The sequence below is a fragment of the Pan troglodytes genome, chromosome 13, assembly GCF_028858775.2.
Source record: "Pan troglodytes isolate AG18354 chromosome 13, NHGRI_mPanTro3-v2.0_pri, whole genome shotgun sequence".
In the NCBI taxonomy this organism is placed as follows: domain Eukaryota; kingdom Metazoa; phylum Chordata; class Mammalia; order Primates; family Hominidae; genus Pan; species Pan troglodytes.
Window position 1 is genome coordinate 103,481,950 of NC_072411.2, and position 13,627 is coordinate 103,495,576.

General features: G+C 38.6%; 1 protein-coding gene across 3 annotated transcripts in view; it reads left to right on the forward strand.

Annotated features, from left to right (window-relative positions):
• The window catches only part of STRADB (STE20 related adaptor beta), a 29,741-nt gene that overhangs the window by 1,709 nt on the left and 14,405 nt on the right, over positions 1 to 13,627 (forward strand). For 2 of the 3 annotated variants that reach the window (XM_009443702.3, NM_001280201.1), the window contains 2 exon segments: positions 1,400 to 1,506; positions 6,051 to 6,131. In XM_009443702.3, the coding sequence (XP_009441977.1) occupies positions 1,495 to 1,506; positions 6,051 to 6,131 (93 nt within the window). In that variant the 5' untranslated portion in view covers positions 1,400 to 1,494. 3 annotated transcript variants of the gene reach the window in all.

Below are 13,627 nucleotides of genomic sequence, written 5' to 3' on the forward strand. Positions count from 1 at the left end.
TCCATAACCCTTCTGCTTGTGGGAAGGTCAGCTACAAGTGGCCAGGGTCTTGTCTGCCCTAATTACCAGCAGGTGTCCACAGTGCCTGACCCATGGTAACCACTCATTAAACACTTGTGTAATGATTACTTGGCTGTTAACAGATTAACAGTGTATTGACTATGATGTGTAGTTTCTTCATTTACTTGGATATCTCCTTAGAATAGATCACTCCGGGGAATTTTACTGGGTCAAAAAGTATGAATATTTTCATGGTTATTGAAACATTTGACAACCTGCTTTCCAAATAAGCCTTATCGTTTTGTACTGCCGTCAGTACATTTGAGTGTACCTTTCAAAGCATAGTTCAAGCTGATACAGTGTTTGCTAATTAGGGGCACTTTGAGATGTAACTCATTTGATTTCATTCACCCTAGAAGGTTGGCAGGGCAGGCATTGCTTTTCTCCTTTTGCAGCATAGCAAACTCCAGTGCCTTAAATTGACGGTAATGAATGGTAGGTGGCTAAATGATCACAGCCTTTCAGGTCCGTCTTCCTCCCAATCTCTACCTTTGGTTCATAGTGAACATCCTGAATAAGTTCACCTCTTTCTTTAGCAATAAAATTGGATATTGCTTTATGGTTTTTATGGTTTACAAAATCTTCCCTTTCTCATTCTGCTCACATATTTGTAGATGGGTTCATCAAATTTGGGGACTTAAAATGAAATAATGAAGCACAATTTAGATGAAAGAGATGATGTTGGTTAGATGTAAAGGGATGCTCTGAACCCACAAACTTACAAGATTGCCACCCTTTCTATTAGTAAAGGTCTGGAAACCGTGGATGGTGCTTTTGTATCTCCTTGAATTAATTTCCTAGTCTGTTATTCTGATTCTTTCCCATATTGGCTGGTCAGGGACCCCAGATGATTTAGTACATAATTAATCCAATAAGAAAGGGCTTTGGAAAGTCTCAAAGTTTAGTTATAATATGTGGAACAATTGAAAATTCTTGGGGTTTATTGTAAGTGACACTGTTTATATCAAAAGTGGGCCAAAAATTGGTTTTCTACATTGCTTTCAAATTTGCTCAGCGTTCTTTAAAAAACAAACAAAAAACAGTATAGAAAAGATAGGGAAGGAGAAATGCAAATATACTGAGGCTTTGGAAATATTCAGGACTTCTTTTTTGTTTTCACTCTGCTTCTTGGTTGTGATGTCAGATCACAAATAATGTTCAGTAAAAAATAAATGCTCTTTAAAGATACTTTTCAGGAATGTCTCCTTGTGTCAAGGAGTAGCTGCCTAAATATTGGGTATCAAGGAATAGCTGCCTAAATATTGGAAGGGTTTAAGGCAACTAGTTCTTTAAGGAACTTTTATGTGAATCTAAATTATTTTGCTTTTGTTTTTTATAGTAGGATATATCTGCATCTTGAAAGGAAGATAAAACAAAAGCCTTCTTTGGAATAGATGGATTTTTGTCACTTTCTGTGTGAACTAAAGTGATTCAATGTCTCTTTTGGTAAGTTTTTGTAAATATAGATCTGATTTTGTTCTGTCAGAGTAGTTGGATGTTAATGCCAAGCCATAATAAAAGGCATATTCTGATGGGATATTCTTATGCTCTGAGATATTGTTTTGACCTGATTGACTTCTGGACTTGAGAAATGAATTACATTCTCACTGAGTTTTTCTTTCTTTCATAAAGAACTTCTCGTATACTTCAATATGCACATTATTCTAATCCTTTGTCCCATATCTACTTTTTCTCACAGGTGTTATACTTTGATATGCCACCCACACCAGTTAGCTATGCCTTATCTTTTAAATCTTTCAGAAATTCCTTTTACAAATTTCCATCTGACCAAAAGCAAGCCAAACAGTATTAAAAATAACCCCTTTGACTTAACCGAAATAAAATCATTTGGATCAATATATATATGAGGTATAGCTGCCAACTGGTTTTCTATTTATATTTAGATCCGTGGTATCTACTTTAGATTAAGTAGCTTGAGGACTTTCATTCTGTTTTATACATAATAATAATATTTGAATAGGGAATACTTATATTAAAATGTGGTTTTTAAAAAAGTAATGAGTAGACCAAGTGTAGTGGCTTACACCTGTAATCCCAGCATTTTTAGGGGCCAAGGCTAGAGAATCAGTTGAACCCAGGAGTTCAACACCAGCCTAGGCAACATAGTGAGACCCTGTCTGTATAAAATATTAGCCAGATGTGGTGTCATATGCCTGTAGTCTCAGCTACTCAGAGGGTTAAGGTGGGAGGATCACTTGAACAAGGGATCAAGGCTGCAGTGAACTGTGATCATGCCAGTGCATTCCAGCCTGGGTGATAGAGGGAGATCCTGTCTCAAAAAAAAAGGATGAGTATATTTGTATGATGATTTATAGTTTACAAATACTTTCATATGTTTCTTTCATAGTTTCAAATTGTGTAAGTTTAGCAGGGCAGGTGGCATTATCCTCATTTTCAGTTTGTCCAAGATTGCAAAAAGCTGGAGCCAGACTCATACCTGCCAATCTATTCTATCAATTACCAAGGCTGAGAGGCAGAACTATGAAGTTAGAAGACTGGATTGTTAGTAATATGGAAAATACATAACACAGTTACTTACATGTTTAAAGTAAAGCATTACCACTTGAAAGAGAAACTTTATATATCTGGAAAATACACGGAGGTGAAATGTTTTATTCTCTAAAGGAGGGATCAGCAAGCTTTTCTGTAAAGGCCAGATAGTATTTACAGACCCTTTGGTCTTTGTTACAGCTACTTTTCTGCTGAAATACTAGCATGAAAGCAGCCATAGGCAATATATAAATGAATGAATGAATGTATCTGTGTTCCAGTAAAACTTTACTCACAAAAACAGGTGGTGGGTCAGATTTGGCTCATGGACCATAGTTTGCCGACCCTTACTCTAAAGGATTACTTAAGATTTACAATTTTATATCAATTTTTAAGTTGGAAAAGATGTGAAAGGGCATTCAGTCTATTCCCTTCATTTAATAGGCGAGAATTGTGAGATTCAAAGGGCTGTGTGTTGCCCAGGGCTTTCAAATTTTGGAAAAAGAATATCTTAGCCTATTATTCCACAATTATGGGTTTTGTGAAAAATAATAGAATGTGATAATGGGTGATTTATATTGTTAATGATTGTAACTTTAAATCACATTTTTCTGCAATGGTGAAATATTTTAAATTCTTTGAATCGAAATATTTACTTTTTTTCCTAAACGAGAAATTTGCGCAGTTGGGATAAAGTTGATACTTTTATTTAAGGATTCCTCCCCATTCAAGTTTTACCCTCTATTTGAGAACTAAGAAATGCTGTTTTCGAAGGAGCAGCATATGTAAAAATATCTTCTTTCAGTTTCTTTGTAAGGTCTAACTACTTTTTACTTGGCTATTATGATAATGGATAAAGAAATTATATTCAAAAATATTCTGGGGGAGCTTTCTTTTAGATGATTTTAAATCGTTACACTGCCTGAAAGAAATTAGCCTGTAGATTCTTCATGAGCTATTATGTTCACTAGCATTTGATTGATGCAGTGTGGATATAAAAATGTTTTGAAGGATAAGATATGGCTATTTTGTGATTTTTATAATCTGGGCAGCTAATGAACATGCTAACATTTTTTGGGTGGGGAGAGCAAAAATATCTTCCTTATATTGTCTGGTTTTAGCTGTCTTCGTATTTAATAGTGATCACTTTCTTAGGCTGTGAAAATTTTATATAAAGATGATGCAATAGAAGCCTGCCATGTAAGTTTATAAAATGTTTCCTGTATTTTTATAAACTGAGAACATAGATCATAACTCTTATTTTGAAAAAAAATATTGGGGCCAATATGTCTTAAATTCTCTTTCATCAAAAAAGTGATGCACATTTTTTAGAGGTAATGGCTCTTTAAATGCTTGAGTATATTTTGATGGCTGTGTCAGGGTTCTCCCAAACCACCCCCAGGTTTAGTGATTTGCCAGGAGGACTCAGAGAACTTATCGTATAGTCATACTCACAGCTAAGATTTATTAGCAAGAAGGTATAAAGCAAAATCAGCAAAGGGAAAAGGTATGTGGGGTGAAGTTCAGAGGAAACCAGGCACAAGCTTTCAAGAATCTTTTCTCAGTGGAGTCCCATAGTATATGCACAGTTCCCCCAGAGTTGTGACATGTGAAATGTTGTCTACTAGGGAAGCTCATTAGAGACTTGGACTTAAGGTTTTTATTGGGGACTTGTCACGTAGGCATGCTCTGCTAGCAAGTAACAAAATTCCAGTCTCCCAGAAGAAAAGCCAGGTGTTCAGCATAAACTGTATTATTTGCACAAACAGTTTAGATACAGTGAGTGATTCTTATGAAGGGAACCTCCGCAAAATCCCAGTTCCCAGATACTAGCTAAGGGTCAACCTTATAAGCAGCTATTTTCTAAGAATAGCAGTTTTAGGCCTGCTGTTAATTCTTCTTTTGCACAGTGGTATTAATGGTCGTTGTGAAAAATTCAAGCTAAATGTTGTAAAAATATATAAATACCAAACAATATATAAATGTCCTGCCCAGGTGGTGGATATTTTCAATATGAACAACAGTAATAAGTATCTTCAAAAACTGTTTTATTATAAATGTTATTCACCCTAGGAAGCCATTAGAAACTCTGTAGAGGAATCAGTTGTACAGCTATCTTGACATTGTTAGCATCTATTCTTCAGAGTGAGTTTTACATAAAACAGTGGGAATATATGCCAAATTTTTGTAATAGATTTATAAAGTATACAGACTGTAGGAATTCAAGTTAAAATAATCAGTAATGTAGGCTAACTGGGAAAATGACTAGTTTGATTAGTGAGAAATTCTGGCATATCTTAAAAGGAAATGTATATTTAAGTAATTGACTACAAAGTGTTAAATAGACATAGGTAGACATATCTTAAGAGACTCATTTGATATTGTACTTTAATGTTTATATAAAAATAAGATGCTTGAAATGAAAAATTTTGAAATGGCTGTGGTGGCTCACACCTATAATCCCAGCACTTTGGGAGGCTGAGGTGGGCGGAACACTTGAGGTCAGGAGTCCGAAACCAGCCTGGCCAACATGGTGAAACCCCACCTCTACTAAAAATACAAAAATTAGCCGGGCGTGGTGGCAGGTGCCTGTAATCCCAGCTACTCAGGAAGTTGAGGTAGGAGAATTGCTTGAACCCAGGAGGCAGAGGTTGCATCAAGCCGAGATTGCACCACTGCACTCTAGCCTGGGTGACAGAGTGAGACTCCGTCTCAAAAAACAAAAGAAAGAAATTTTTTCAAATATTGAAGTTATCTTGTTATAAAAGCCTCTCATACAATGTGTTTATACTTTTCTTTTGACGTACTTTTTCTTCCTAAATAGTATAATGTCAGCTTCACCCCACTGATTGATGATGTGATAAATTACATGTAGGTGTTACATTTCTTTATTGGCAATAAATAATAATAGAACCATGGGTTAATATGCAGAAAAATGTAAATTGCGATAATAAAAGTAAGTCTCTTTTAATTTGCTTTGAGTTATAATTAGAGATGTTTATCACCTTTAAAAAACAATTATTTTTTCACTCAATATGTGGCTTAATGTGAATAAACATGGTTTCTGTACTTAAGATAGCTGAGGATCAAAATAAAAATAATTATAATGAATTCAGCAGAATAATCTTTGGCTAAATATTCAGAAGAAAACCTCAGTGATGTTGACAGACAGAGTTAAAAATTAACACCAACAGTTAAAATGAATTATTATGACATCAAGAAAAGAGGGCAAGGATCAGTGATAGCACCAGGTAAAATTCTCACATATTTGAAGTTTGTCTGCATGCCCAGCCACTTCTCCCTTCTCTCCCATGCTGAGTTCCTCCATGATGTGGATCCTGGCTTCAATTCCAGGTTCCTGCAAGTTGCCCTTCCTCTCTGCTCCCCACTGTAGTCATTAGACCTTTTTGTATCTACATACCACCCCTGCTTATCCTGTAACTTATTTTTCACTTATATAATGCATTTCTGACTTCCAGGATTGCTTCTGCACTTCAAGAACACAAGTTGAATCACTCAGACCTGAAAAACAGTCTGAAACCAGTATCCGTCAATACTTGGTAAGAAAATGGTTAGGCTGGATGCAGTGGTTCACACCTGTAATCCCAACACTCTGGGAGGCCAAGGCAGGAGAATCACTTGAGCCTAGGAGTTCGAGACCAGCCTGGGCAACATAGTGAGATCTCATCTTTAAAAAAAATGGCTGAGTACAATTAATGCTCTAACTTTGCCTTCTGTAATACTATTCACTCCTACTTCTCTTCTATTTCTTTTTCTTTACAGTGTTCTTTACTATTTCTTCCTCCTGCCATTTTCCAGGAGTCTATAACTGGCCATTTCTCTTCTTCCTAAAGTGGCTCTTCCTAAGCAGTTTCACCTATTCCTATGACTTCAGTTGCTCAGATTTCAGATTGTCCTGGAGTTACCGCAGGTTTCCTGAGGGGACCCTGGCATCAAGCAGAACTGATGCTTCTCAGATTTTTACCTGCAACCCCAGACTCTTTCCTGGGCAACAGACGTGTCTCTAGAATACCTCCAATTGGATTTTTCTAAGGCATCTCTACTCAGTTTGAATAAAACCTTAATCTTCTTTCAAACCCACCAACTCATGGTATTTCCTACTTTGTCTAATGAAAACTCATCTACTATGTCATCCTAACTAAAAACTTTAGAGTTATCGTCACACGGCCTCTACCTCTGCCCCCATATTTATTATCTGTCTCTGAAATGCCCTGGGGTCTATCCCCTACTTCACATGAGCACTGCTACTGCTCAGGTCTCATTGTCTCTCACCTGGGCTCTTGCAGGTGGACTCATTGCCTCTAGTCTCCTAGACACACACATAGTCTTCTCCCACCACTCACATCTGTTCAGTGTTCAGTAATGCTACCAATACAGGCCTGCTTGTATCGCTTTCCAGCTTTGAAACTTCCATTGGCTTCCTAAAGCCTATGGGATAAAGTCTAAATTAGCATAATATGAGGGCTCTTACTGGTGTAGAATATGTCTTAGTTTCATTCTCTACTTGAGATACTCTTCTTTCTTTTCTGCCTCTGAAATTCTTCCTCATCCATAAAGAATTGGTTCAAATATTGTATCTGTGAAGCCTTTCCACTTACACTTTTTATTTGGTTCTGCTCCCGTGTATCTTAGATATATCTAAGGATATTTCTTTGGGATCTTTTCCTTTCCTTATTCCATACTTTATACTGCATTTTTTACTACAGAATGGAACCTACCTTGCAAATGCCTTATTCACTACAAAATTAGTGAATCCCAGTTAATTTTGCTTATAATTGAACCCCCAGTCCTATCTTCAGCTGTCTTTATTTCTGTTATTTGGCTTTTTATTCATTAATACCCTAGTCTTCTAGTTACCTGTCTCTTACCTGAGATATTTTGATACAGGCATATGATATGTAATAATTACTAAATGGGTAAATGGTTTATCTATCACTTTAAGCATAAATCATTTCTTTGTGTTATAAACATTCCAATTATACTTTCAGTTATTTTAAAATGTATAATAAGTTATTGTTGACTGTAGTTACTCTGTCATCAAATACTAGATCTTACTCATTCTATCTAACTATATTTTTGTACTCATTAACCATCTCCACTCTGCCCCACACCCCTTCTTGGCCTCTATTCTCTATCTCCATGAGTTCAATTGTTTTAATTTTTAGCTCCCACAGGTGAATGAGAACATGTGAAGTTTGTCTTTCTGGGCCTGCCATATTTCACTTAACATAGTGTCCTTCACTTCCATCCATGTTGTTGCAAATGGTAGTATCTCATTCTTTTTTGTGGCTAGATAGTATTCCATTGTACATATATACCACATTTTCTTTATCCATTCATCTGTTGATAGACACTTAGGTTTCTTCCAAGTCTTGGCTATTGTCAGTAGTGCTGCAATAAACATGGATGTGTATATATCTCTTCAATATACTGATTTCTTTTCTTTTGGATGTATACCTATCAGTGGGATTGCTGGATCATATGGTAGTTTTTTTTTTTTTTTTTTTTAGTTTTTTGAGGAACCTCCATACTGTTCTCCATAGTGGTTGTACTAATTTGCATTATCACCAACAGCATATGAGGGTTCTCTTTTCTCCATATCCTCACCAGCATTTGTTATTGCCTGTCTTTTGGATAAAAGCCATTTTAACTAGGGTGAGATGATATTCCCTTGTAGTTTTGATTTGCATTTCTCTGATGATCAGTGATGTTGAGCACTTTTTCATGTACCTGTTTGCCATTTGTATGTCATCTTTTAAAAAAATTATTTTTATTTTAATTTTTTTTAGAGATGGCATCTTGCTTTGCCACCCAGCTGCACTGCAGTGGTGTAATCATAGCTCACAGCAGCCTTGAACTCCTGGGTTCAAGCAATCCTTTCACCTCAGGTTATTGATAAGCTAGGACTACAGGCGCGTATTACCACACCCAGCTAATTAAAAGAGGTCTCACTATGTTGACCAGGCTGATCTTGAACTCCTGGCCTCAAGTGATCCTCCCACCTCAGCCTCCCAAAGTATTGGGCTTACAGGTGTGAGCCAATGTGCCCAGAACTGTATGTCTTCTTTTGAGAAATGTTTATTTCTAGATCTTTTGCTCATTTTTAAATCAGATTGTTAGATTTTTTAAATTGGATTGTTTGAGCTCCTTATATATTCTGGTTATTAATCCCTTATCAGATGGGTAATTTGCAAATATTTTCTCCCATTCTGTGGGTTGTCTCTTCACTTTGTTTTTTCTTTTGCTGTGCAGAAGCTTTTTAACTTGCTGTGATCTCATTTGTCCATTTTTGCTTGATTGCCTCTACTTTTGGGGTATAACTCAATTAATCTTTGCCCAGACCAATTTCCTGGACAGCTTCCTCCATCTTTTCTTGTAGTAATTTCATAGTTTGAGGTCTTAGATTTAAGTCTTTAATCCATTTCAATTTTATTTTTTAATATAGCAAGAGATAGGGGTCTACTTTCATTCTTCTGCATACGAATATCCAGTTTCCCCAGCACCACTTATTGAAGAGACTGTCCTTTCCCCAGTGTATGTTCTTGGCTTCTTTGTCAAAAATGAGTTCACTGTAGTATGGATTTATTTCTGAGTTCTCTGTTCTGTTCCATTGGTCTGTGTGTCTGTTTGTATACAAGTACCATGCTGTTTTGGTTATAATAGCTCTGTAGTATAATTTGAAGTCAGGTAATGTGATTCCTCCAGTTTTGTTCTTTTTGCTTAGGATTATATAATGACCTTCCATGTCTCTTTTTATAAGTTTTGCCTTGAAATTTATTTTGCCTGATATATGTGTATATCGATTCCTGTTCTTTTTCGGTTTCCATTTATATGGAATATTTTTCTTCCACTATTTATTTTCAGTCTATGAGTGTCTTTATAGGTGAAGTGTGGTTCTTGTAGGCAACAGATAATTGAATCTTTTCTTAATCGATTCAGCTACTCTATGTCTATTCATTGGAGAGTTTAATCCATTGACATTCAGTGTTATTATTGATAAGGACTTAACTGCTGGCTTTTGTTATTTGTTTTGTATTGTCTTCCTTCCTTCCTGTCTTCTTCTTTTTTGTGAAGTTTATTTTCTCTGGCAGTATGTTTTAGTTTCTTGTTTTTTATTTTTTTGTGTGTGTATGTGTTGTAGATTTTATGATTTGAGGTTACCATGAGGCTTGCAAATAACATAACATGTTATTTTAAAAAGTGACAACTTGACACTGATTGCAAAAACAAACAGGCGAAGAGAACTAATAAAAACTGTACACTTTAACTTCATTCCTCCTGTTTTTTTAAGTTTTTGTGGTTTCTATTTATATCTTCTTGTACTATTTTGAAAAGGTATTGCAGTTATCATTTGTTCATCTTTTAATCTTTCTACTAAAGATATGAGTAGTTTACACACCACAATTACAATGTTATAATAGTCTGTTTTTATCTGTGTATTTATTTCCAGTGAGTTTTGTACCTTCAGATAATTTCTTACTGCTCGTTAACAACCTTTTCTTTCAGATTGAAAAACTCCCTTTAGCATTTCTTGTAGGAGAGGTCTGGCATTGATGAAATCCCTCAGCTTTTGTTTGTCTGGGAAAGTCTTTATGTCTCCTTCCATGTTTGAAGGATATTTTCACTGGATAAACTATGAAAGTTTTTCACCGGGTGTGGTGGCTCACACCTGTAATCCCAGCACTTTGGGAGGCCAGGGTGGGTGGATCACAAGGTCAGGAGATTGAGACCATCCTGGGTAACATGGTGAAACCCCATCTCTACTAAAAATACAAAAAATTGGCTGGGCGTGGTGGCACACACCTGTAATCCCGCCTACTTGGGAGGCTGAGGCAGGAGAATTGCTTGAACTTGGGAGGTGGAGGTTGCAGTGAGCCAAGATTGCACCATTGCACTCTAGCCTGGGTGACAGAGTGAGACTGTCTCAAAAAAAAAAAAAAAAAAAAAAGGTTTTCCTTCAGCACTTTAAATATGTTATGCTACTCTCTCCTGGCCTGTAAGGTTTCCACTGATAAGTCTGCTGCAAGATGTATTGGAGCCCCTTTATATGTTCTTTCTTTTTTCTTACTTCTTTTAGTATCCTTTCTTTATCCTTGACCTTTGGAAGTTTGATTGTTAAATGTGTTTTTTGGGTTAAATCTGCTGGGTGTTCCATAACCTTCTTGGATACTGGATATTGATATCTTGGATACTTGGATAACTTCTTGGATACTTGGATATTGATATCTTTCTCTAGGCTTGGAAAGTTCTGTGTTATTATCCCTTTGAATAAACTTTCTATTCTGATTTCTTTCTCTACCTCCTCTTCAATGCCAATAACTCTTAGATATGCCCTTTTGAGGCTGTTTTCTAGATCTTATAGGTGTGCTTCATTCTTTCATATTCTTTTTTCTTTTGTCTTCTCTGTATTTTCAAATAGCCTGTCTTCAGTCTCACTAATTCTTTCTTCTGCTTGATCAGTTTTGCTATTGAGACTCTAATGCATTCTTTAGTATGTCAGTTGAATTAGAATTTGCTTGATTTTTAAAAAATTATTTCCATCTCTTTGTTAAATTTATCTGATGGGATTCTGAATTCCTTCTCTGTGTTATCTTGAAATTTGTTGAACTTCCTCAAAACAGCTATTTCAAATTCTCTGTCTGGAAGGTCACGTATCTCTGTCACTTCGGGATTGGTCACTGGTACCTTACTTTGCTCATTTGGTGAAATCATGTTTTCCTAGATGTTCTTGATGCTTGTGGATGTTCATTAATGTCTGGGCATTGAAGAGTTAGGTATTTATCATAGTCTTTGAAGGCTGAACTTATTTGTACCCATCCTTCTTGGGAAGGCTTTCCAAGTATTTACAGGGAATTGAGTATTGTGATCTAAGTCTTTGGTCACTGTAACTCTATCTGCATTAGGGACCACTTCAAGCCCAGCAAAACTGTGACTCTTGCAGACTCACAAAGGTACCATCTTGGTGGTCTTGGGTAAGGTCTGAGAGAATTACCTGGATTACTAGGCAGGGAATCTCGTTTTCTTCCCTTACTTTTCCCCCAAACAGTTTCTCTTTCCATGCTGAGCTGCCTGGAGCTGGGCGAGGGGTGACACAATTACCCCTGTTGCCACCACCACTAGGACTGCACTGGGTCAGACCTGAAGCTCAGCACAGCACTGGGTCTTGCCCCAGGCCTGCAGCCACCACTGCCCAGCTGGATGTTCACTCAAGGATACCAAGGGCTCTTCAGTCACCAGGTGTTGAATCCAGCCAGGCTGTGTCCTTCTCTTCAGGGCAGTGAGCTCCCCACCTGGCCCTGGGTGGGTCCAGAAATGCCTTCTGGGAGCCAGGGCCATGGGTCAGGAACCTTAGGAATCTACTTTGTGCTCTATTCTACTGCAGCTGAGCTGACACCCAAACCACAGGCCAAAGTCCTTCCCATTCTTCCCTCTCCTTTCCTCAGGCAGAAGGAGTCTCTCCTCATGGCCACCATTGTCCCAGGCCCATTGCAGAGTCCTGCCTGGCTATTGCCAGTGTTCACTCGAGGCCCGAGGGCTCTTCTGTCAGCTTGTGGTGAATATTGCCAGGCCTGGGTTTCTCCCTTTAGGGCAGTGGGCTACCCTTTAGCCCAGGGCCAGTCCAGAAGTGCTATCCAGGAGCCAAGGCCTGGAATCAGGGACCCCAGGAGTCTGCTTGGTGCTCTAGCCTACTGTGGCTGAGCTGGTACCCAAGCTGTACGACCAAGCCCCCTTTACTGTACCCTCTCCTCTACTCAACCAGAAGGAGCCTCTACCTGTGGCCACCACAGTTGGGAATGTGCTGGTTCACACCTGAAGCCAGCATGGCCCTGAGTTTCACCCAAGGCCCACAGCAGGTACTGCCTGGATACTGTTGATGTTTATTCAAGGCGCAAGGTCTTAGCAGGTGATGGATCCTGCCAGAACTAGGTCCTTCCCTTCATGGGAGCAGTTTCCCTTCTGGCCCAGGGTGTGTTTAGAAATGTTGTCCAGGAGCTAGGGCTTGGAATGGGGGCCTCAGGACTCTGCCTGGTGCCCTATTCTACTGTGGCTGAGCTGGTATCCAAGTTGCAAGACAAAGTCCTCTTTATTCTTTCCTTTCCTCTCCCCTCCTCAAGGGAAAGGAAGGAATCTCCTGGAGCTACAAGCTGCACTGCCTGGGGTTGGAATAGGAGTGACAGAAGCACTCCCTTGGCTGCCCTGGATAGTGTCTCACTAGGTCATGGACCCCCCCAAGTCCACTGGCTCCAAGCCCAGCACAGCACCAGGAATTGCCCTGGGATTGCAGTCCTCGTGGCCTAGGCTACCTTTCAAGTTTATTTAGGACCCCAGAGGGCCTCAGCCTGTGGTGGCAGACAAGGCTTGCTGGAATTCAGGTTCCAACTGCTGGGATGGGTGATTCCCCTCTGGCTAAGGCTGATCTAAATGCCCCCTCCTTGGGCACTGGCTGCATTCTTTACTGTGTTGCTCTCTGCTGTGACAGGCAACACTGAGTTCCAGTGCAAAGTCCCACAATCACTGCACTCTCCCTCCCCTGGGGATGCGGGAGGGGAGGCATCAGCTATTCAAGACTATCTTTCCTACCCTGCTCAGTGCCTCTTTCAGTGATAGGAAGTTAAAACCAGGTACTGTGATAGCTCACCTTATTTTTTATTCTTACAAAGGTGACTTCTTGTTTGGATAGTTGTTCAATTTGGTGTTCCTGAAGGGTGAGGGAAGATTGCTGGAGGGTTCCATTCAGCCATCTTTATCCACCTCCCTCCCAGTCTGAGTTTTAATTCAAGTAATTCCCTTTGGGGGAGGCAGAAAGGAAAGTGATTCTTGTCTCCATGCTGTTAGTGAGAGAGAGGCCTAGAACTAAGCAAACGTTCACAGCTGCCACCTGAATCCTTCAAACCTTCAGGTTGGAGCCTTTTTATAATTTAAGGATTGAAATGTCACATCTCTCTCTGTTAGTAGAGTTAGACTAAAATCTTCAGTGAGAGAAGCAGAAGCATAATCTGAAGTCTCTCATGGAAAAATGAATTGGAAAAGTTGT